Source organism: Nelumbo nucifera, chromosome 7 (assembly GCF_055504915.1).
Source record: "Nelumbo nucifera cultivar China Antique chromosome 7, China Antique-T2T, whole genome shotgun sequence".
NCBI classification, from domain to species: Eukaryota; Viridiplantae; Streptophyta; class Magnoliopsida; order Proteales; family Nelumbonaceae; genus Nelumbo; species Nelumbo nucifera.
Window position 1 is genome coordinate 15,022,717 of NC_142655.1, and position 26,768 is coordinate 15,049,484.

At 35.9% G+C, this 26,768-nt stretch overlaps 1 protein-coding gene across 1 annotated transcript; it reads right to left on the reverse strand.

Moving 5' to 3' along the window:
* On the reverse strand, positions 1-26,768 carry LOC148790199 (disease resistance protein RPM1-like). The gene is made up of 7 exons (XM_088892230.1): positions 24,499-26,768; positions 24,162-24,401; positions 23,934-24,065; positions 22,752-22,978; positions 18,974-19,197; positions 18,460-18,563; positions 1-1,581 (listed from the first exon to the last, which is right to left on the reverse strand). Exons 1-7 carry the CDS (start codon positions 26,692-26,694, stop codon positions 1-3), a joined length of 4,704 nt encoding a protein of 1,567 aa, XP_088748356.1. The 5' UTR covers positions 26,695-26,768.

Consider the following 26,768-nt stretch of genomic DNA (forward strand, 5'->3'; position numbering starts at 1 on the left):
CTAACAAGCAGGTACACCGAACACCAGAAGAGAGCGTGTGTAGTGAAAGCTCATGTTATTGGTTACACTGCTGCAGTTTTTGTGGGTGGTTAGGCGACGAAACTTGTCCATATCTTGCCCATCTATATTGCTGTTCAGTTGGGGAAGGACCAGACTGAAGTTCTCCTCCTTGCATTTCTGAAGAAGGACCAGGTGCATAACTGGATGTGGACGACACATTTTGGGCCGACCATCAACATCTCTTTCCACTGCCTGAACCAAGTCTATAGAGATGAGGTTGGTTAGGTAGTCATCAGCAACCTCCTCTGATGTTCGGTTGTTCTTGGGCTGCACAAATCCTTGGGCAATCCATAGTCGGATCAGCTGTGTACGTCTGACAGGAAGGTGATCAGGTGGGAAGACGCCAAAATACAGGAAGCAATATATAAGCTGGAAAGGAAGATGGGTGTAGCTCAGTTCTAGAGTCAATGCCATACTTCTAAGCATGAGATCGCTTTGTAAGTATGAAGAAATCCCATCTAGCAGTTTCTGCCAATTTTCAATGGGTTTTTCTTTCACAGTGTTTATGGACAAGAACTCATCAATGGCTGTTATTGCTAGAGGCAATCCTCTACATAATTTCTTATTACAATTCTTAGCGAATTCGTAGAATTCTGTTCTTTGATTCAAAGGGCAACATCTCCCTGGAGGTGACTGCTGGAAGACCTTTTTGCTCAACAGTTCTAAAGCTTTGCCATCGTCTAGAGGCTGAAGATGGCAATGAAGTGTGGGAGATTGAAGGCTTGAACCCATGTTCTTGTTACGTGTTGTGATCAATATCCTACTATGGAGGTTGTTATCTGGCAATGCTTCTCTTATCATTCTAAGATCTTTCCATTTATCTAGATTCCAAGCATCGTTGAAAACAATAACATACCTCTTATGCAGTAAGATTTCTTTCAACCCTTCAACCAGTTCGCCCTCTTCCTTGTCCTCAATCCCTTGATAAGCTTCTCCCATCCATTGTTTGGAGAGACGCTTTAGCATTTTCTGTAGGATTTGGCTGGATCTGTAAGACTGTCCAACATCGATCCAGGCACGGCTTTGGAAGATGCGATTCACCTTCTTGCTATCATAGACACTCTTAACGAGAGTGGTTTTGCCTGAGCCAGCAGGTCCCGTCACTAAAATCACAGTACGACTTGGGTCTGGATGACTTGTCAACCACTCGGTTAGTTCCTCCATAGGCTTCTCAAACCCCACAATCTCGTCATCCTGAGCGATGAAGTGGGTAGACATTCGAGACCCAGAACTGAAATGTGATTCTGGTTGGGGGGCAACCGCATTGATGCTTATGTTTTGCATCTGCATACGGAAATTTTCGATGATTTCTTTCATTCTGTTGGAAATCTTGTGGAGTGGCTTGTGGTGCTTGATCTTGTGGGTACTGTTGGACAATTTCCCGGCAGTCTCCGGTGTCGGGATCTCCATGTCGTAGGCTAGATCTCGCATTTTCAGAAGCCAGTGTTTTCCAACTTCGTCATCTCGTTTTTTTCTGCTTCCTCGAGAATCACTTTCAGGGTCTTTAAATCTTCTATGATTCTTTCACGAGCTTTTGGAAGTTCTACGTGAACTATTTCATGGCCGAGCAAGACCACAACCCTTTCGAGCAGAAAAAATACAGCTCCCTCTGCCATAGCTACTAGCTCTCTCTCTCTCGGTCACGGTCACTTGCAACTTAACTCACAATTAATGATGAAAGAGATTGCGGTAAGACCTTTAAATAGGATGAGAATCATGAGATGATACTTACTCCTTTCAAATTTGGGTTTCTGCAACGCGGTTTGTTTATTTATTTTTTTTATATTTTTCCTTTGGCTGAGTAAGAAAGAGAAGAGGGGCTGATACACAGTTTGAACCTCATCTAGTTCTTCCAAGCAATAAGACTTGGTTTTTCTTTGATCTCTTTCTTTTTTTTTTTGTGCTTTTATCGAGGACTTGGGGTGGGGATGATGTAGGTAAATAGAGCTATATTGAATTTGAACTTTCTGAAAAGACGAGATAATTGAACTTTTGTTCTTCTTAATTGGTCTTAAGTTGCAGAAAATTCTTGCAACGACCAATGAAACAGGGATACGATCCCACCTAGTTCTATTGCTAGAATATCCTTTTTATTAGAGGTGATCTCCAGGTTCTTGAAACTTCAAATTAATGACTCTTCAAATGATTCGGTGAGTGATCTCCAGGGTTTTCCTACGACCGTGGTCCGTGGCTGCTGGCTGCTGGCTGCAGGAAATGCGAATTCAATTTTATTGCATTGAATAATGAGCAGCTACGGTCCATTGGAAAAGAAATTTCAGAGCTGTTGCCTATGGGAAACAGATTAAAATATTGGATTTTAAGCTCAATTTGGAAGGATTATAAATGCAAATATGTAGAGTACTAATATAAGAACAAAACCATATTGATGCTTCCGGATCATTATCCCACGAGACCCCACAGAAGAATTAAAAGGAAAAGAAAAGAAGAATACCCGTAACCAGAAGACGTTACAGATCTCGTTTCACACAATTCCTCGTGTCCTCAACAATGATAGGAGTAGGATCTGCTACCCACAAGAGAGTTCGGATTTGATTCCCGCAGCTTATTGAAGCCGCACAAATCTTATTTCAATGTTTAAATTTTAAGTTAAACTGAAAAAGGATTTAACTTAAAACCTTAATATTTTCATACATGATGAGAAATTCAATGCATATATTTGCAAGGTCGATAAAGATAGAGATTAAGAGATCAAATTACATAGATGTTTATAGGAGAAAGTTTTACATGGGAGATAGTTTGGGAGAAAAGATGATTTAGGTAATTGAGAGAGAGAGAGAGAGAGATTTTAGGAAAACAGGGGTGTTGAATTGGCAAGCTGAAGAATAATATTTTGAAGAGAGGAAGGGAACTAAGGCTCCTTTGGTTTGTGGGATGGGGATGAGAAAATGAGAATATTCCAAAAATATTCCTTTTTCTTTCATTTGTTTAGAGGAAAAGAGAGGATGGGATGAGAAAAATGTGGGATGTCAAATCACACAGTTTTGGTGCGACCCCGATGGAAAAATGTAAGAAACGACTGTTCCCTCTCTCCTTCGGTGAAACTAGTGACGATGGCACCCCCTCCCCGTTCGAACCTAGAAACAGAGCAGTAGCGGCGGCACCCCCTCTCAGCCACTCCCTTCCTCCCTTCCTCCCTCTATCCTCTCTTCTTCTCTTTCTTCTTCTAGGTTCGTAGACATAGATCTGGGTTCGCAAAGACAGAACGGAGACACTCCCTTCCTCCCTCTCTCCTCTCTTCTTCTCTTTCTTCTTTTTGGTTCGTAGACACAGATAGGAGACACTCCCTTCCTCCCTATCTCATCTCTTCTTCTCCTTCTTCTGGGTTCGCAGATACAGATCTGGGTTCATAAACACTGATCTAAGTTCTGCCATGGTAGAACTTAGGTCTAGGTTTGTAGACCCAGATAGGAGCTCCCTCCATATTCCTCTTCTCTCTTCTCCCTCACCTTCTTCTCTCTTCTCCCTGGAAACAGTGTTTTCCTATTATTTTCCCATGTATAAAGCCAAACAATGGAAGCGTAAGTTTTTACATTTTCCCATCCCATCTTTTCCCATCCCACCCAAATCTTCCTACAAACCAAACGGAGCTTAAGGAAAAACCTCGATTGGATAAGGGGAGAAAGAAGAGGTCATATAATATGGCTATCTTGGTTTTAATATATGGTAATAGTGAAATTGATTTCCATGAAAAGAAAGAATTGACTTGGTAACATGTTGTATATCCAAACCCCCTACCCATTATATTTGGGTAAAATACAAAAACCTCCCTTGAATTTTTGAAAAACTCAATATAAATTTAGAAAAACTCAACAAAACCCCCCTTTTGTCACCTTCCCAGATGGAAAGCGTTAGATTAATGTCCCAATTTTTTCTAAATGCCCATTCTACCCTTTTATAAATTATTTTACATACAAAATCACTTAAATAACCCTATTTTAATTTGAAAAAAGCCTCCTTTAACATTCATCTTCTAATGTTTTTGCCGAGTTAAAACATGGTTATTTTAGAAATTTTGTATGTAAAATAATTTATAAAAGGGTAGAATGGGTATTTGGAAAAATCCGGTGCATTAGTCTAATGTTTTATGTTTGGAAGGGTGACGAGAGGTTTTTATTGAATTTCTCAAAAGTTCAAGGGAGGTATTTGTTAAAATCAAACTATAGGAGAGGTTTTCATCATTATCAAAAACTTAAGGGGATGTTTTTGTGATTTACCCATTATATTTTGAGACAAATTGCAAGTTGCTAAGGTTAGGGGTCATGTGATTTGTGGTGCTCGAATCTAGGTACCAATTTGGATCAAAGGAGGGGCTAGGTATGAGATTTTTGCATTGTGGAGGGGGTTGTTGTATGTTCACCGTGGTAGGAAGCATCGGAACAAGGACAACAGGTGAAAACAATATGTCTAGACCTTCTCTAGTTTCTAGATTTCATCAAGATCAAAGCAATGTCCTAAGTGATAAAGCCACTGTTGGGATTGCTCTCATCTTGATGAAATCTATATTGTTACAATATAAATTATAATTATATGAATTATTCAATTTAACTATAATTATATAATTATATATTATTACAATATAAATTATAATTATTATACGAATTATTCAATTTAAATATTATTCAAAAAATAAGAACTTAAAATTAAAAAATATTATTTAAAGATTCCAATAACTAAAAATTATAAATAACAAAATATTAAAAATAGATAAATATTATATAAACAAATATTTAATATTATGTAATAACTTAATCATAAATAAAATTTAAATATTTTACAATTTATTTAAATATTTGAATAACAAAATATTTAACATAACTAAATTTTGAATAGTTAAAATAACAAAATTATGTAATAAACTTAAAAATTTTATTAAAAGTAGAAAATCGTTTTAGTATATTTAATAATATTTGAGTTAATAATAATTTTATGTTTTACAAAATTATAACTAAATCATATTTTAAATATAATTCAAAAAATAAAATAGATTTAATAAAGAAATTATGTAATAACCTTAAAAATTTTATCAAAAACACAATAATAATTATAATATATCTAATAATATTTTTAAATGTTTTAAAATCAAAAGATTTAATACTAAATCATATTTTAAACATTATTTTAAAACAAAAAAATAGATTAAATAATGAAATTACGTGATAACTTTTAAATATTTATCAAAGACAAAATTATATATAATATATTTAATAACAAGATTATTAAATATAAATAATTGAAAATATTTTAAATATTATTGAAATATTGAAAGTATATTAAATAATTTAGAGGTATTGAAGCTTTATTAATTATTTATTGTATTTTCACTATAATTTTCAATAATTAATGAAAATTAAACTATTGCTATTTGTTAGAGATTAGACTATCAATTTAGTTGAAATTAGGAATGTTCACTAGGTGGTTTAATTTGGTTGTAGATTGTTTTGCCAATCAAACTAATATGGTCCGGTGACTTGGATTGGGGAGTTAGTCACTCAAAACTATCCAATCATTAGTGAAAACCAGTTCAACCATCGTGGTTGAACAAGTTAAACTGTTCAACGTCATCACTCTATATATTTAAATAAATATATATTTGTATACATAGACAAATGTGCATATATGTATATATGTGTGCAAATACATATTTTGTCAATAAATAGTGTATAATTATGTTTACCATATAATATGTATTATTTTATATTTTATTTATATTTTTAATTCAATTTTTTGTTTATAAAAATTGTTAAAAGTTGCAATTTGAGGACAAAAAATGTTTTTTTTGCAAAAAAATAGCGGGGTAAGGCACCCATGGATGCATAGATCTTGAAAACTTACCCAAAATTAAAAAAAAACACAGATCACCTCAATTGGAATGTTTGCACATGCATTAAGTGTACAACCTATAACCCAGTGATTGGGGCGAATGGGTCAATAGTTGAACCCTCCAAGTCGGGTGGCCTTTTACCAAGTCAACGGTTTTTGATTGAAGGGTGGGTTTCATTAGAACTAGACCAAGAATCAAGGTCAAGTGAATGCTTAAATGGTTTAACTAGTCGGGTCAATGGCGGGTCGAAAACAATGGTATCAGTTTGGGCAGGTTTTTAGTTTGGTTGGTTGGTTCAAAAGATTTAAACTTAAAAGCTAAATTATATTTAAAAAATATAATGATATTATTACAAGAATAGATTTAAAATATTTAAGTCTACAATATAAAATATTTCAGACTAAGAAATATGAGAACTTTACCACTTTCATGTATTAAAAAATTATATTTGAAATATAAAATACTAATATATATTTATAATCGGGCCGGTTTAATTTTGGTTAGTTTACAAATGGCCAAACCTAAACTAGCCTGACTTGGTTGGGTTGAGAAATTGCTGAACTAAAGCCAATTAGAAATACTAGCAGTGTCCAACTCAGGGCAAGTTGGGTGATCAATTTGGTCAATTTCATCAATTTGATGAACATCCTTAGATGAAATTAATTATTGTTATTTTGTATTGCAAAAATTATTAAAAATAGTATATAAAATATAAAAAATTATTTAATTATTTTAAAATAAAATTATAAAACATTTGCCTAGTCTTATGCATTTTTATTATTTAACTTTCGCTTAACAAAGTCTATGCATTGCACAAGTCCCCGCTAGTATTTATTTTATGATAAAATAAAAGGTTATATTGCAATGACTAGTGGATGTTCAAACTAGTTACCCACCACTACAACAGAATAGTGGTTTTAGTTGATTTTAAATTTTGTATTCCATTATCTTCATTAATAAGTTTTATTTATTACAATGACTATATGACATTAGATCATGCCCAAAAGTTTATAGTTTCAATTTATTTTAAAATTATTACTATTTCATTATGTCATCATGAATTGATTAACTCATTTAACCTAAATGGTTGATCCATTGACCCATCTCTTGTGGGGGTATAGTTATTGCTCCTAAAAACAACCTTACCCCACTAACTTTACACAGGAATCCTTCATTAAATTAATATGATATTTTTTTCTTGAGAAATATTGAAGCTTTTATTAACAAAGGCATCTGAATAGTCTTCTAATTCATTTAGTAGGGAATTAATATAAGTTATTTTTTGTTGCATTTCACTTCAATTGCATTAATGGGTGTCAACTAGCAACTTTATTTAATGCATAGGGCAGTATTTGTCTTTTAACACAATGTATTAAATAGATTTTGAAAAATCATTTTTTTCCTTACTCTAATGTCGTTAACAACAAGAAGAGGGTATTTTATGTTAAACAAAAATTCCAAAAACAATATTAAGCCGTTTTGCACTTTTCATAGTAGTATAGATATATAGGAGTTAACCCTAATCCAATACCTCACTTACATGGGATTGGTTAAAAAAGTTGGCTGAGGTGGCAGCCCTAATCTTAGACTATAGATAACCGTACCTAGGGAGAAAGGGAATCTCTTTTGAGAACCACACAAACATATTTGAGAGTTCTCAGAATCTCACACCAATACTTGTAACCACAGTCTCTCGCAAACTTCAAAGCTACTGCAAAATGGCCATTTTTAAAAAAGCATTTTCACAACCAATCAAGCATGAAGCCCAGAGTGAAGAAATTTACATAAACTCTTCAAAAAATTAAAGAAATCTACATCAACATCAGAAGTACAAATACACTAACGACCCTTGCTTTCACCAAATTAGACTGTTAACCAGAGGTTGCTCACATCATTAGGTGAAAACAAAGAGAGTTTCATCCCATTGTATTTTTCTTTATTACAAATTTATTTTGTAATTTGTCTCTATATTTGTCCTAATCAAATATTTGTGTTGAAACAAAGACTTAGGATTGAATCTCACATGCACTTGATAACTAAATTGGTTAAATCATTCACTTGTTTGACCTAATCAACGAGTCATGGGTTAGAGATATTAGTTCTCTTTTTATTTTTTCTTCTATTTTTATTCATTTCTATTATTAACAATAATAAATCTCATTTATTACACATATTTATTTCGTGTTTTGATATTTAATTTATAACACCACATACCACAGTTGACTTGTTAAACTCAAAGGGAAACGCATCCCCAATCAGTTAAATTAAAACAATTGTGTTGGATCAGTGCTTTAATCCTATGATTAATATGTTAATATAGGCTAAGTGAACTGATTGATCACTTGATTGCTTGACCAAGCTTTCAAATCCATTTCAACAACAATCTACTTGGCCGCAGAACAACTGTTGACTCAGACAACAACATGGCTAATTGAATCATTTGGCTTGGTCAACAGGGTGACAGGTCAGAAGGGTGAGTTTGGAAACACATTTATCGTCCTCTGGTGGTTAACTGTTTCTGTTGATTAATATGGGAATGGAAATTGCCAGCCCGGGCCTGGTGAGCAAGAATGGGCCATAACTCGGCTGCCCCAAGCCCAGAATTGGCCCTTTCCCACTGAGGCTGAGAAGACCCCAAATCACCACCTTACTTATTGCATAAATATGTATTTTAAAATATACAAATTAAATATTTATCTTTTAGAAACTATTTTTATTTTTATTTTAACTGGGCTTTAAGGCTGGCCCAGAATGACCGCAGCTGCACATGCATGGACTAGTCCAGTCCAAAATTTAAACTAGGCTTTAAGGCTGGGCTGCACCAAGGCATAAAATTCCAGTCCCATCCCGACCCTAACTCTGTACTGGGCCCGCCTTGCTGGAAAGTGAGAATTGTTCAGATTCTGGGCTTCTTCTATTAGGTCCAATTCCACGTGCAAATCTTTGTTAGTTTGCCCTACGGGGACTATGGCCTCGGCCCTGTAGGTCAGGCTAAAATGGGTCTCTCCAGTGGCGGTCCTCGAGGTCGTCCTGTATGCCCAATGTATGCTTGGTAGCTCCTCAACCCACTTTCCCTTGGCTTGATCTAGGCGTGTTTTTAGGCCATGTAGTAGGGTTCGGATGGTTATCTCGGTCTACTCGTTACTCTGGGGTCAGTGCACTGTGGTAGTCCGATGATCGATCTTTAGGTCAGCACAGAGGGTTTCGAACTTCTTGCCGATGAACTATGTCCCATTGTCCGTGATGAGCATGTGAGGGATGCCGAAGCGGCAGACAATACTCTGCTAGAAGAAGTTTTGGGCATTATGGGCGGTGATGCGTGCCAAGGCTTTGGCTTCCACCCACTTCGTGAATTGTCCACTGCTACAAGAAGGAATTTCTTCTGCGCAATCGTGGTGGGAAAGGGGCCGAGGATGTCCACTCCCCATTGGGCGAACGACCACGGGTTGGTGATCGACTTCAGGGGGCCACCGGCTGGTGATGTAGATTGGAGTGTCGTTGGCAATTGTCGCACCTCCAAACTAATTGGGTGGTATACAAGACCAAGTATAATTCAGATGGAATGATCGAAAGACACAAGGCAAGATTGGTGATTTTAGGGAACAACCAGAAGGCCGGGATAGACTATAATGAGACTTTCGCACTAGTGGCAAAGATGGTGACTGTTCGGTTGTTCTTGGCTGCAGCAGCGGCACAAAAGTTGGAACTTCATCAGATGGATGTGCATAATGCCTTTTTGCATGGAGACCTGGCGGAAGAGGTGTATATGTGTTTGCCGCCCGGTTTTTCATTTACACATTCAGGGAAAGTATGTCGTCTGCGCAAGTCTCTGTATGGATTGCGACAGGCACCCAGAATCTGGTTTGCTAAATTAGGTGCGACGTTAAAGACGCATGGTTTTACTCACTCACATTCAGACTATTCTTTATTCACTTACCATAAAAACAGAGCTACACAATGCGTTTTGGTGTATGTGGACGATCTTGTCGTGGGAGGAAACAATGGGGAGATGACACATCAATTCAAACAATATCTGAGTCTGTGTTTTCACATGAAGGATCTTGGAACACTAAAGTATTTTCTTGGCATCGAAGTCATCAGAGGAGATGAGGGCATCTATCTCTACCAATGAAAATATGCATTAGATATTATTTTTGAAACAGGACTGCTGGGGGCTAAACCGGCCCATTTGCCCATGGAACAAAATCATCGACTAGCACTGGCCGATGGGAAGTTTCTGAATGACCCAGAAAAATATAGATGTCTGGTAGGGAGATTAATTTATCTTACTATAACACGGCCTGAGATTTGTTATTCTGTGCATATATTGGCTCAATTTATGCAACAACCACGACAAGAACATTGGGATGCAGCTCTACGGGTGGTCTGACATTTAAAAGGAAATCTAGGATAGGGAATCATGTTGAGCATCAATAGTGATCTTAGATTATATGCTTATTGTGACTTCGACTAGGCCAGTTTTCCTTTGACATGATGCTCTTTGACTGCGTATTTTGTAATGCTTGGACAATCTCCTGTTTCCTAAAAAACCAAGAAGCAACATACCGTCTCACGGTCATCTACAGAAGCAGAGTACAGGTCTTTGGTTGCTGCGACATGTGAATTGAAATGGTTGAAGAGTGTCCATGATCTTGGGGTGGAACATCCCAAACCTTTGAAATTGCATTGTGATAGTCGTGCCGCTATGTATATTGCAGCTAATCTGGTGTTTCATGAGCACACCAAACATATAGAGGTTGATTGTCACTTTGTTCGTGATGCCTTGCATGCCCGGACTATTGAGACTACTCATGTATGGACTTATAATCAGTTGGTAGATATTTTGACCAAAGCACTTGGGCGACGACAGTTCAATTTTCTTCTTCGCAAGTTGGGCATACGTGACCTACATGCTCCAACTTGAGGGGGAGTAATGGAGATATTGTAGATACTGTATAATATTTAGAAAGATATTATTTAGGAAGTTACTAATATTGTATTTAGAAAGTTGCTAATATTGTATTTAGGAAGTTACTAATATTGTATTTAGAAAGTTGCTAATATTGTATTTAGAAAGTTGCTAATATTGTGGATAGAGTTTTTAGGAAGGTATGGTTTTAGGAAGCTGCTAATTTCTAGAGTTGCTAATTTGATCATGATGTAATTTTATATATATGGGGCGATTGCCTCCATTGAGAAACAAGACAAGACAACCATTCCTTTGAATTTCGACCCATGCAATTGTTCTTTACAGGAAATGCGAATTCAATTTTATTGCATTGAATGGGCATCTACGGTCCATTGGAAAAGAAATTTCAGACCTATTGCCTATTGGAAAACAGATTAAAATATTAGATTTTAAGCTCAGTTTTCAAGGAGCACAAATGCAAATATGTAGAGTACAAATATAGGAACAAAACCATATTGATGCTTCCGGATCATTATCCCACGAGACCCCACCCAGAGTTAAAAGGAAAAGAAAAGAAGAATACCCATAACCACAAGACGTTACACAGATCTCGTTTCACACAATTCCTCATGCCCTCAACAATGATAGGAGTAGGATCTGCTACCCACAAGAGAGTTCGGATTTGATTCCCACAGAGTGATATTTACACCAACCCCATAGTATATTGAAGCCACACAAATCTTATTCCAATGTTTAAGTTTTGACTTAAACTGAAAAGGGATTTAACTTAAAACATTAATATTTTCATACATGATGAGAAATTCAATGCATATATTTGCAAGGTGGATAAAGGTAGAGATTAAAATAAATAAAGAGATAGGGGAATGAAGAGATCAAATTACATAGATGTTATAGGAGAAAGTTTTACATGGGAGATAGTTTAGGAGAAAAGATGATTTAGGTGATTGAGAGAGAGAGAGAGAGAGAGAGAGAGAGAGAGAGAAATTTTAGGAAAACTAGGGTGTTGAATCCGCAAGCTGATAATGTAAAGAATAATATTTTGAAAAGAGGAAGGGAATTAAGGCTCTATTTGGTTTGTGAGATGGGGATGAGAGAAAGGGAATATTCCAAAAATATTCTTTTTTTTTTCTTTCATTTGTTTTGACTTTTGAGGGAAAGAGAGGGATGGGATGAGAAAAATGTGGGGTGCCAGATCCCAAAATGGTGGATTTAGGGTTGCACCAAAACTGTGCGACCTCGGTGGAAAAATGTGAGAAACGACTATTCCCTCTCTCCTTCGGTGAAACCAACAACGATGGCACTCCCTCCCTATTCGAACCCAGAAACAGAGTAGCGGCAGCAGCACCCCCTCTTAGTCACTCCCTTCCTCCCTCTCTCCTCTTTCCTTCCCTTTCTTCTTCTGGGTTCGCAGACACAAATCTGAGTTTGCAAACACAGATCTAAGTTCTGCCATTCGCAAACATAGATCGAAGACAATCCCTTCCTCCCTCTCTCCTCTCTTCTTCTCTTTCTTCTTCTAGGTTCATAGGCACAGCCGTAGACACAGATCTAGGTTCGCAATCACATATCTAAGTTCTACCATGGTAGAACTTAGATTTGGGTTCATAGACAGATCAGAGCTCCCTCCATCTTCCTATTCTCTCTTCTCCCTCACCTTCTATCTTCTCCCTGGAAACAATGTTTTCCTATTATTTTTCCACGTATAAAACCAAACAATGGAAGAGTAAGTTTTTACATTTTCCCATCCCATCCCATACCACCCAAATCTTCGCACAAACCAAACAAAGCCTAATGAAAAACTTCGGTTGGATAAGGGGAGAAAGAAGAGGTCATATGATATGGCTATCTTTGTTAATTTTAATATATGGTAATAGTGAAATTGATTTCCATGAAAAGAAAGAATTGACTTGCTAACATGTTGTATATCGAAATCCCCTACCATTAACCAGGTGGAACTGATTTGACTCATTATATTTGGGTAAAATACAAAAACCTCCCTTGAATTTTTGAAAAACTCAACAAAACTTTTGAAAAACTCAACAAAATCTCCCTTTCGTCACCTTCCTAGATGGAAAACGTTAGACTAACGCATATGTTTTTTCTAAATGCCCATTCTACCCTTTTATAAATTATTTTACATACAAAATTACTTAAATAACCTATTTTAATTTGATAAAAACCTCCTTTAACAGTCATCTTCTAACATTTTTTTCCGAGTTAAAGCATGGTTATTTTAGAAATTTTGTATGTAAAATAATTTATAAAAGGTCAGAATGGGTATTTGGAAAAAACCGGTGCATTAGTCTAACATTTTCTATTTGAAAAGGTGACGAAATAGAGGTTTTTGTCGAATTTTTCAAAAGTTCAGGGGAGGTATTTGTTATCAAACTATAGGGGAGGTTTTTATCATTGTCAAAAACTTAAGGGGATATTTTTGTATTTTACCCATTATATTTTGAGACAAATTGCAAGTTGCTAAGGTTAGGGGTCATGTTATTTGTGGTGCTCGTATCTAGGTACCAATTTGGATCAAAGGAGGGGCTAGGTATGAGATTTTTGCCTTGTGGAGGGGGTTGTTATATGTTCACCGTGGTAGGAAGCATCAAAACAACGTCAAGGTGAAAACAATATGTCTAGACCTTCTCTAGTTTGTAGATTTCATCAAGATTAGAGCAATGTCCTAAGCGATAAAGCCACTGTTGGGATTTCTCTCATCTTGATGAAATCTATATTGTTACAATATAAATTATAATTATATGAATTATTCAATTTAATTATAATTACACAATTATATATTATTACAATATAAATTACAATTATATGAACTATTCAATTTAAATATTATTCAAATAATAAGAATTTAAAATTAAAGAATATTATTTAAAATTTTTAATAACAAAATATTATAAACAATAGAATATTAAAAATATCTAAATATTATATAACAAAATATTTCATATTATGTAATAACTTAATAATAAATAAAATTTAAATATTGAAAAATTTTAAATATTTGACATTTTATTTAAATATTTGAATAACAAAATATTTAACATAACTAAATTTTGAATAGTTAAAATAACAAAATTATGTAATAAAATTAAAAATTTTATTAAAATTACAAAATCGTTATAATATATTTAATAATATTTGAATTAATAATAATTTTATATTTTACAAAATTAATAACTAAATCATATTTAAAAAATAAAATGGATTTAATAAAGAAATTATGTAATAACCTTAAAAATTTTATCAAAAACAAAAAAATATAATATATCTAATAATTTTAAATGTTTTAAAATCAAAAAATTTAAAACTAAATCATATTTTAAAAATTATTTTAAAACAGAAAAATAGTTTAAATAATGAAATTATGTGATAACTTTTAAACATTTATCAAGGACACAAAATAAATTATAATAGATTTAATAATAAGAATATTAAATATAAATAATTGAAAATATTTTAAATATTATTGAAATCTTGAAAGTAGATTAAATAATTTAGAGGTTTTGAAGATTTATTAATTATTTATTGCATTTTCACCATAATTTTCAATAATTAATGAAAATTAAACTATTGTTATTTAGTTGAAATTAGGAGTGTTCACTTGGTGGTTTAATTTGGTTATACATTGTTTAGCCAATCAAACTAATATGGTCCGGTGACTCAAGTTGGGGAGTTGGTCACTCAAAACTAACCAGTCATTAGTGAAAACCAGTTCAACCATCTTGGTTGAACAAATTAAACCGTTCAATGTCATCCCTCTATATATTTAAATAAATATATATTTATATACATATATAAATGTGCATATATGTATATATGTGTGCAAATACATATTTTATCAATAAATAGTGTGTAATTATGTTTAGCATATAATATATGTATTATTTTATATTTTATTTATGCTTTTAATTCAATTTTTTGTTTATAAAAATTGTTAAAAGTTACAATTTGAGGACAGAAAAGGGTTTAAGGCACCCACGACACCTTAGGACGCATAGATCTTGAAAGCTTACCCAAAATCAAAAAAGGAAAAAAAAAATAGATCACCTCAATTGGAAAGTTTGCACATGCATTAAGTATACAACCTATAACCCAGTGACTGGGGTGAATGAGTCAATAGTTAAATCCTCCATGTCAGGTGGCTTTTTACCAAGTCAACGGTTTTGACTAAAGGGTGGGTTTCATTAGAACTAGACCAAGAATCAAGGTCAAGTGAATGTTTAAATGGTTTACTGGTCGGGTCAATGGCAGGTTGAAAACAATGGTATCGATTTGGGATGGTTTTTAGTTTGGTTGGTTGGTTCAAAAGATTTAAACTTAAGAAATTAAATAATTTTAAAAAAATACAATGATATTATTACAAGAATAAATTTTAAAATGTTAAGTTTACAATATAAAATATTTTAGATTAAGAAATATGAGAATTATCTCACTTTCATGTATTAAAAAATTATATTTGAAATATAAAATACTAATATATTTATAACTGGGCTGGTTTAATTTTGGCCAGTTTACAAATGATCAAACCGAAACTAACCTGACTTGGTCGGGTTGAGAAGTTGCCAAACTAAAGCCAACTAGAAATATTAAAAAATGTCCAACTCAAACTAGTTCCAAATTGATCTCAAACTAGCCCTGAACCAACACTACCCAATCTACTACTCAAATTTCTTAATCAAAGAGGTCATTCAACATTTTATCGATCTCTTCATCTTCATGTGTTTAGTCTGCAAAACAACTAAGACTTTGTAAATGACACAAAGGATAGAAGAAAATAAGTAAGGTAAGTAGGCATCTAAAATGGTGCAAAGACTTAAAAGTTCACTTGCAGACCTCTTTTGTCTACATGCTTTTGGCCTTTTTCCTTAGGAGGCTAACAGTTTTACCCAAAAATATTTAACCATAGAGTCCTAATGGGATTACCCATACATATACAATGACAACATACATTTTGCAAGTGAGAATAATATACTTACAGTAAAAAATTATTCGGTGATACAATGAGAAGTGATTTGTTGAGTTTAAGGGTATAGAAGAGCTAGGGTCAGACAGAAAAAGGACATACATGGTTGAAGAAGCACGTGGATATGGAAAAAACATGGAAACGATTTGATACACTGAAAAATGTATATAAATTTCATAAATATATTAATAACATTTTATTTCAGGTTAAAATAGTCAAAATTAATGAAATTACATAGGAAATGTATATGCTAATGGTATTTGTGAATAAATATATTACAATTAATATAGCAGGATAAATAGGAATCATACAATTTTATCGATAATGTATCGATCTAGAGTCCTAGAAAATATTATATAAAATTTACAAATTAATACATGTACAATGCTATTATTTATTTTCTATTGAAGTTCATGTCACAAACACATGCAATTATTATATCAATTATTTTTATTTTTCTATTTTTAGTTTTTATCAACTATTATCAGAGTGCAAAGTTATGGCCACCGAAAATTTGCATACATTGAGTGTGCAACCCATGATCCGATGACTAGGTCGAATGGGTCAGCGGTCGAACCGGTTGGGTCAAATGATTTTTGACCAAGTCAATAGTTTTTGGCCGTATGATGGGACTTGACTAAACCAGACCCAGAATCCTAGCCAGGTGATGATTCGAACGGTTTGCCAGGCTGGGTCAATTGTGGGTTGAAAGCATTGACATCAAGTACATCAATGGTGATTCCCGGTTCAGCTGGTTTGTGACAAATACTGAAATACATAGGCATACTACAAGAATTGTGGCCTTGTCGTATTTGTGACAACAATACATCGCGATCTGTGAAAGTGTTCAGGGATTCCAACCTTAAAACCATCAGACTTGGGATTGAGAGATGAGTCGGATGGGTGTGTTCATAAAACTGGCTTTGTTTGTCAGCTTTAACACTGAAGGGGATGAAGCTGCCTAATAGTTCTAGGGCATTTGTAGATGAAAGCATGATTTTTGAAGAGTGCACAACCCAGAGCCGTAGTAACTGTTCTTCTCCAACTTATGCGAATACTAATGTAAACGAAGGAAGCGATGTTTCGGGTAGTTGATCTGATCAGATCTTCGGAAGTAAGGTTATTTCTTCAGCAAACTCTCTTCTCCAGTGACCTCCATTACTATTTGGATTCTGGTTGCAGCGGTGGTAGGGGTGTCAATTGGACTTGATTTGGTCCAATTCCATCCAGCCCAATGTGAGTCCATTATAAGTGAATTCTATCCAATCCCGTTTAATGAATATTTTGGACCATTTTGGATTGATCCAATTCAATGTCTGGACCATCCAATCTGTTCAAATACATTTTGATTTAGATTTGTTTCAACCCAATCCTGATCCATTGATATCTATATTCTTATCTTAAATCAATGGACTAAATATTGACTTAATCCAATATAAATTTATTACAGACAGACTAGGTCCAATCCAATATAATAAATATTTTGGACTAGATTGGTCCAACCCCTTGTTGGTTTGTCCAATTCTTCTAAATTGATTTTGGATTGAACGACGTTCAAACCAAAACAGGTCCATTGACACCCTTAGGCGGTGGTGATTGAAAGAGAGAGGGCAGGGGGGGGGGGGGGCGGAGGAGGAGGGGCAGTGTGCCGATGGAAGAGAGAAAGAAAAAGAAGGGTAAAGAGGGGATGGGTTGGGCGGGTTAATAAAATTTGGGTAAATATAAAAATCTCCCCTGAAGTTTCTGACAGTCATAAAAATGTTAAGCCGATATATTCGAAAAAATCAACAAATGCCCCCTGACGTCAATAACCAAGACGAAAAAATGTTAAACCGATAATCTTTTTTTCAAAAATACCTATTTTACCCTTTTACGTGTTAATGTACACCTGTTTTTACTAAAATGCCCCAATCTATATATTATACTCTTTCCCCTCTTTTCTTATCCCAGTTTCAATTTTTTACTATCTGAATGAAGAAGAGCAACTGAAGAGGAATGAACCTGGAAGAATGACAAACCCACGAAGAACAAAGTACGAAGGAGTGTCATTAGCCGCAGGAATAGCAAGACTGAAAGATCATCAGCACGTAATCGAAAGAATCTGTTAAAATGCCCGTCAAAATGAATAGCACAGAACAACTTACAACTCCCACAAACTCTTGGAGTTCAGACGCAGAGGAGCACTTTGAAGCTTGAATTCATTGACAATAGAAACCCAAGACACAAGCTTACCAACAATCAATTTAATTAACTCATCCACCTCTTTGCTTCTTTTACAGAACTGTCTCCTATTTTTCTCAACCCATATAGTCCCTAACAGAGCAGCAGGGATAGACTTTTTTTTTTATCAATAGCAGGGATAGACTTCCAAACAAATTTCCCCTTCTCACTCGGGTTCCAGCACCACAAGAGCTCGTTAACTGAATTTGTCATGACCTAAAAACATATCCATACAGATTTAATGAAATGCCACCAGATTTGAAAAGAAACCGAACAGTGAATGCACAGATGGTCAAGAAATTCCGTCACCTGCTTACACAAGCTATAGTTCAAATCTTGAATTTGCACATCCCTCATAAGAAAATTCTCCTTGGTCGAACACTTATCCAGTGCCATGGCCTAGACTAGGAAATTGACCTTCAACGAACTGACAGGGTTCCAGATTTGCTTGGTAGGATGGCAATCCTGCTGACTGCCACCACCCAGCCTGGATGCTAGAGACTTCACAGAGAAAAGACCACCCCCACTCCTCACTGCTGCAAAATAAGCGAAAAGAAAGTCAAGAAAGTCACAGTCGCTGTCCGGTGAAAAAATCGTATTTCGGGGTGAATGTATAGATTAGATTTTTGTAAAAGGTGACATGGCAATTAATTATTCGATGGGATAGAAAATTTTCACAAACCATTCGAGCTTTCTAAACTTTCTTACATAAAAAAATGACCATTACAAGGATAAGGAAAAATTTCAGATTAGTACCATGTACTTTGCCTCAATTGACAATTTAGTCCTCAAACTTTAAAATGCAACAATCCAATAACCAAACTTTTGAAATTCACAATGGAGTAATTACTGTTAACCATGTGTTAATAGCATGTGAAAATACACAAATTCCCTTCGGGTGTTATATAATTTTCTTCACCAACCATCTGTTCAAATTAGAACCTACTGTCAAATTTTTTATCCATTTTAATTTTTCCATCTAAAATCAAATCCTGGTTTTCGCCATCAGATTTGGTATCTCTTCTCAGCAGTTTCTTCACCTTGTCTTCATCTTTAATACTACTTGCGTTAGCCTGAAGAGATGAAACTGAAGAGTCCTCTTCATCGACTAATTTCTTTGGATGATCATCACTCCCTTCTAATAAATCAACAAACTGATTTTTTTGGATCCTACAACATAGAATGATTACCAAATTCCAACAATACAAAGTTGATTCACATATGATCTAACCAAGACTCCAGGTTTCGTTTACATATTTAATAGTGAGGGAGACCACCATAATCTGAAGCTCCCATCCCATGGCATATTTCTGTGTCCAAGAACGGGTAGTTGCTTCATTCTATGGAAAATTGTTGAAGAAGGATTTAGTATTCCTGAAGACACTTTTACTCTCTTAGCAAATCAAAAGAAGGTCCAAGAAGGGAATCAACAAAAAGATTCTCAAGCATTATTTTGTTTGCAGCAAGCAATGACAGATGATATATTTCCTCGAATTATGGGTGCGTCAACTGCGAAAGAAGCATTGGACACATTGCAGGAAGAGTTCCATGGAACTATCAAGGTATGCATTGTTAAACTGCAGAATCTTAGGAGAGATTTTGAAAATCTTAAGATGAAGGATAATGAGACTGCACAAGATTACTATTCTAGATTAAAAGAAATAGTAAATCAAATGAGAGCCTATGGGGAAATTATTTCAGACAAGAAAATAGTCGAAAAAATACTAATTTCTTGTACAGAAAAATATGATGCAATAATTTCTGTGATAAAAGAATCAAAGGATTTAGAAACTTTATCACGAATTGAATTAATGGGCTCTCTCGAAACACATGAAAATAGGCGAGATAGGCAGATTGAAAATTCGACTGAAAATGCCATTCAATCTAAAATTAATTCGCGGTCTCATAAATCAAAAGTTGATGGGAGAAAGTCACAAGGAAAATAAAAAGAAAATAATGACAAGTATCCTTTATGTGGTATTTGTAGAAGAAAAAACCACTTGGAGAAAGATTGTTGGTTTAAAGGAAAACCCCAGTGCCAAAATTGTAAAAAGTTTGGGCACGTTGAAAAAACTTATCGTTTGAAGAAATTCCATCAAGCTAACTTTTCAAAAGAGAAAAATGATGAGAATAATATCTTCTACGTCTGCCAAGCTGTAATAGAAGAAAAGAAAGATACTTGGTATCTAGATAGTGGGTGCAGTAACCATATGACAAAAAATGAAAGCATCTTTTATAGTCTTTATAAAGTCAAGACAAAAATCAAAATTGGTAATGGCAACTTCATGGAAGCAATGGGCAAAGGCACCATTGTCATTGACACCAGACAAGGCAAGAAATACATCAATGATGTACTCTTGGTCCCCAACATTGATCAAAACCTACTCAGTGTAGGTCAAATGATGGAGAAATGATACTCTTTACATTTTGAGGGAGATTTTTGCACAATCTACGACAAGCAAGACAAATCCTTTAAAATTGCAAAAATAAAAATGAAAGAAAATAGATGTTTTCTCATACAATGGAGATATGCAAGCAATGTAGCAATGCAAGTGCAAGTGGACGAGTCGTGGCTATGGCATGGAAGGTTTGGACATTTCAATTTCCATGGGTTGAAGATCCTTCAGCAGAAGAACATGATGCGAGACCTACCAGCAATCAAGGAGCTCAACAATGTGCGAAGGGTGTATGCTCGGGAAACAACATCGACAACCTTTCCCATCCGGAAAAGCTTGGAGAGCCAAAGAGCCACTAGAGTTAATCCATACAGATGTTTGCGGTCCAATGTGTACTCCATCAAATGATCAAAATAGGTACTTCATTCTCTTCATTGATGACTATACTAGAATGACATGGGTTTTTTTTTGCGAGATAAATTGCAAGTCTTCGATATTTTTAAGAAATTTAAAACCCGTGTCGAGAAGCAAAGTGGTCACAATATCAAGATGATAAGAAGTGATAGAGGCAAAGAATACACTTCTAATGAATTCAACAAGTTCTGTGAAGATGAAAGCATGGAGCATCAACTCACAGTCAGATACGCACTAGAACAAAATGGAGTATTCGAAAGAAAAAATAGAACAGTTATAGAGATAGCAAGAGTCATGCTCATGGAGAAGGGTCTTCCAAAAACTTTTTGGGCAGAGGCAGTAAGCACTGCAGTCTACTTGCTCAACAGATGTCCAACCAAAGCTGTGCAAGATAAGACACCTATCGAAGCTTGGAGTGGGCAAAAGCTATCAGCAAAGCATCTCAGAGTTTTTGGCTGCATATGCTACACTCACATTCCACAAGAGAAAAGAGGCAAGTTGGACGAGAAGACTGAGAAAGGAATCTTCTTAGGCTATAGCACTCAATCAAAAGGCTATCGAGTCTATAGCTTAAGAACAAAGAAGCTCATAATCATTCGAGAAATAAGATTCGACGAAGATGCTGCATACAATTGGGAGACAGAAGAAGTTGAAAGAAAGAGTATTAACATGCCCCTATTACCAAGACAAGAAATTGAAGAAGGCTACGATCAAACTGGATCGCCAACTCAACCAACAACACAATTAGATCCAGTACCAGCCTCAAAATCTCCTCCAGATTCGCCACCAAGACGAATTAAATCCTTAATAGAGATATATGAGATATGCAACTTGATGCTTATGGAGGCAGAAAGCTTTGAAGAAGCTTTTAAGGAAGAAGTATGGAAAATAACTATAGACGAAGAGACAAAGATGATCGAGAAAAATGAGACATGGGAGCTTTTAGATCGTCCACAAAACAAAGACATTATAGGAATTAAGTGGGTTTACAAGACAAAGCTTAATTCAGATGGCTCAATCCAGAAGCATAAAGCAAGGTTAGTTGCCAAAGGATACTCATAACAATATGTTGTCGATTACAATGAGACATTTGCTCCAGTTGCATGCCTTGACACAATCAGGGCATTGATTGCACTAGCTGCACAGAAGAAATGGAAGACTTTCCAACTATATGTGAAGTTAGCATTCCTCAATGGTTACCTTAAGGAAGAAATCTATGTGGAACAACCTCAAGGGTTCGTGGTGCAAGGACAAGAAAATAAAGTTCTCAGATTAAAGAAGGCATTATATGGTTTAAATCAAGCTCCGCGAGCCTGGTACAGTAGAATCGACAGCTACTTCTCTGAGCAAGGATTCAGGAGGAGAAAAAGTGAACCAACACTCTACATCAAGACTCAAGGTACAAATGACACACTTATTGTCTCTTTATATATCGATGATCTCATTTACATAGGAAATAATGAGAAGATGATCAAGAAATTTAAAGAAGACATAATGAAGACTTTCGAGATGACCGATTTGGGTTTAATGCACTACTTTCTCGGGATCGAAATAACTCAAGAAGAAGATGGGATCATCTCACAAAAGAAGTATACAGAGTCTCTCTTGAAGAAATTCAAAATGGAGGGCTGCAAGACAGTATCAACTCCATTAGACAACAATAAAGCATTCAAGAAAGAAGATGGCTCACCAAAAGAAGATGAATCACAATTTTGAAGTATAATTGAAATCTTACTCTATTTAGCAGCTACAAGACCAGACATCATGTATGTAGTTAGTCTGTTATCAAGATTCATGCAGAGTCCAAGCCAAATTCACTATAGAGCAACTAAGAGAGTAATTAGATACTTGCAAGGAACAAAGAACTACGGAATATGGTACGGAGTCACGCATGACTCAAAACTAATTGGCTACACAGATAGTGACTGGACATGATCAGTAGATGACATGAAAAGCACGTCAGGATATGCTTTCACAATTGGATCAGGGATATTTTCTTGGGCATCAAAGAAATAAGCAACAGTTGTGCAATCATCAGCTAAAGCAGAGTATATTGCAGCAACAACGACAACAAGCCAAGCTATATGGCTAAAAAGAATACTTGAAGATATGGGAGAACCACAAGAGGAAACTACAAAAATCTATTGCGATAGCAGATCAGCTATAGCAATGGCAAAGAATCCCGTATTTCACAGCAGAACCAAACATATAGGCATCAAGTATCACTTCATCAGAGAAGCTGAAGCAAACAAAGAAATAGAAGTCAAACACTACAAGACTGAAGAACAATTAGCAAACATATTCATAAAGGCACTACCAAAAGGCAAGTTCGAACTATTACAAGACATTATTGGAGTTACTGAAATATGCACCAAGGAGGAGTATTAGAAGTTGCTACACATTTCTAGAATACTTTACTCTATAACTTCCTAGTTATACTTGAGAAGAAAGTAAATTTCTGTGGTCAGAATTCCTTTAGTAAAAGAGGGATTTAGAGCAAAGAATATTAACCACAAATGTAAAGTCTGTTTACCTTCCAACCACCCACTCTAGCTACTATAAATACAACCTCTTGTATTGCAAATGAGCATGAGAGAAACAGAAGAAATACAGAATCTACTAGCATTCTCTCTCCTACTTCCTATCATATACTCTATTCTTCTATACACAACCTCTTGAATGGAATTGTTTTGGACGTCTTAGAAAAAAAGAATAAAAAGACATAACAAACTTTTGACTCTGATCCGTTCGAGACTTCTATAATGATAGTGATAGATTGTTTTCTTTGAATTCACAAATTCATTTACCAGGCGGAATTATCAAGAAGGCTTAAGCAAGGAAATAGTAGAAAAACAAACGTGAACTATATATTAATTTAAATAAAAGAAGATCGGAGAGATTTTTAATTCTCTCGATCGGTAGAACTTTCACGTCTTAAAGTTTGATTATTTATACAAACAAACCTTGTTTGAATCCAAATGATAAGCAAATTCGTACACCCACAACAAAATAGAAAAAAAAAATATTACAGACAACTAATCCCAAATATGTATTTTTTCTTCCAGCTTCTCCGTGTGTTCTCAGGGTCACCACAACCATCCCTTCAGTCCTTGGGTTATCAATCTGTGGAGAAACTACATTCAAGTAAGCGCATGAGATAACCTGAGAGGAGCAACGTTTATGCTTACCAAAGTGGTGTCCTGACCTCTGCAACTTAAAGGTTGCAATCTACACGAATCAAATATATTCACGAATCATGGTTCCATCACTTTCCAGACGACAGTTAACAATCTTCCCCCCATTAATGGAGGAAATATGCTGGACCAACGGACGATCTTCCCCTCCATGTCGAAGCTTTGCCACAAGTTCCTCGGGCATTATTTCCAGAATCAATTCTTTGAGTTGAAATAGATAAATGGTACCAACTGGCACGCATTTTAAGTTCCTGCAACTCCTCATGATCATTTTCTCAAGGCTTGGCATGGAACCATCTTGCACTTCAATTTCATTCAAATTATCCAATTGAAGGAATTCCAGTACCTTAAGCTTTCGAAACTTTCCTTTCTGGAAACATAATTTTTGCCCAATATAAGCGTCCATCAATTGGAGTTCCAGTAGCTCAGGCAAAGACTCAAGGGGCCCCAATGGAATGGCATAAAACCTTACCATTCTCTCTTTTCAGATCAATTATTCCTAGCTTTCTTAGTTGTGTCAAGCTTCCCAGTTCCGTAATTATCTGTTTGTTCTTGCTTGCTTTGACAAATGACAACTTCTGCAACGCACTCAAATCCTTGATTCCTGGAAGAACTTCCAACCCTTCAACACAATCAAAGTCTAATAAATTCTGCATCTTGTAACTATAAACAAGAAGGTGGCGCAGGCGTTGAAGCTTGAAGATCTCCACAGGCAACCTAGAAACCTTTGTGTGTTTAAGATCCAAGGTTTCTAGGTTTAGAAGATTAGCGACAGCTTTCGGTACCTCACTAACTGTTATATTTCTCAAGCTTAGATACCTTAGTCGATATAGAACTTTAATTTCTTCCGGAAATTTCTCCATTGGGGCTTTTTCCAAATCTAAAACCCTTAATGATTGAAATCTGGAAAGAACGGTATGCCCAGATGAGTCTAGCAAAAAGTCAGCTACAGGGAACTCGAAAAGAGAGCGTGTGTAGTTAAAGCTCATGTTTTTTCTAACACTCCAGCAGTTCTTGTGGATGCTTAGGCGACGAATCTTCTCAAGGTCATGCCCATTTGTATTGTTCTGTTGGTGAAGAACCAAACTGAAGTTATCCTCCTTGCATTTTTGAAGAAGGATCAGACGCATAATTGGATGAACACAACACTCTCTGGGTCGACCATCGAGATCTGTTTTCACTGCTTGAACCAAGTTTCTATAGATGAGCTCCATGAGGCAGTCATCAGCAACCTCCTCGGATGATCGATCATCCTTGGGCTGCACAAATCCTTCGGCAATCCACAGTCGGATCAGCCTTGTACGTCTGATGGGTAGGTCCTGTGGGAAGACGCTAAAATACAGGAAACAATATTTAAGTTGGACAGGCAGATGGCTGTAGCTCAATTCTAAAGTCATTGCCATATTTCTAAGGACGATGCTGCTTTGTAGGCATGAAGTAAGCCCATTTAGCTGTTCCTGCCATTCACCAATAGGTTTGTCTTTCACTGTGTTTGATAGGAATTCACCCATGGCCACGACTGCTAGTGGCAACCCTTGACAGATTTTCTCACACTTGTTTGCCAATTTAATGAAGGAATCTCTTATATCCAAAGGGCAACATTTGCTGGGTGTTGACCGGAAAACCTTTTTTTCCAACAGTTGTAAAGCTTTTTCTTTGTTGAGAGGCTGAAGATGATAATAAAGTGTGGGGGATTGCAGGCATGAGACAATTTTCTGGTTACGTGTTGTGATCAATATCCTACTACGGAGGTTATTATCTGGCAATGCGATTCTTATCCTTCTAATATCCTCCCATGTATCTAGACTCCATGCATCGTTGAAAACAATAACGTACCTCCTTTGCTGCAAGATTTCTTCCAACCCTTGGGCCAGTGCGTCCTCTTCCATGTCGTCAATCCCTTCATAAGCTTTTCCCATGCATTCTTCGGTGATCTGCTTTAGCATTTCCTGTAGGATCTGCTTGGATTTGTATGACTGTCGAACATTGATCCAAGCATGGCTTTGGAAGTGATGATTCTTCACGCTCTTGCTATCATATATTCTCTTAACGAGAGTGGTTTTGCCTGAACCAGCAGGCCCCGTCACTAAAATCACAGTACGCCTTGGGTCGTCTGCACCCGTTAACAGCTCATTTAGTTCCCGCATGGGCCTCTCAATTCCGACAATCTCATCATCCTGAGCCATGATCAGTTTGCTGGACATTTGGCACCGGGAACTGAAACTTGATTCTGGTTGGGGGCCAGATGAAGAAGGATGCCCATGGTGGCATAACTCTTGCATCTGCATCTTGGTGTCGATGTCTCGCATCTTGGTGTTGATTTTCTTCATTCGATGGGCTATCTCACGGAGAGGTATGTGGTGTATGAGATTGTGGAGAAACCGAGACCATGAAGAAGACCCAAGAGACTGCGGATGCACATGAAGCATGAGATCATCAAGAACATCCTCCATGTCGTAAGCTAGTTCTCGCAACTCCAGAATCCATTGTTTCCCAACTCCATGAACTTGCTTTTTCTCTGCCACCTCTAGAATTGCTTTCAGGGTGTTTAGCCCTTGTTTGATTTTTTCAAGATCATCTGAAAGTCCTACGTGAACTTCCATTTCTTGGTCGAGCAAGGCGACAACCCTTTCGATTAGAAAGGATACTGCTCCATCTGCCATAGCCCTCTCTCTCTCTCTCTCAGACGGACACAACTCACAATGGTCAAATTAAGAAGTTGCTGAAGAGTGAAGGA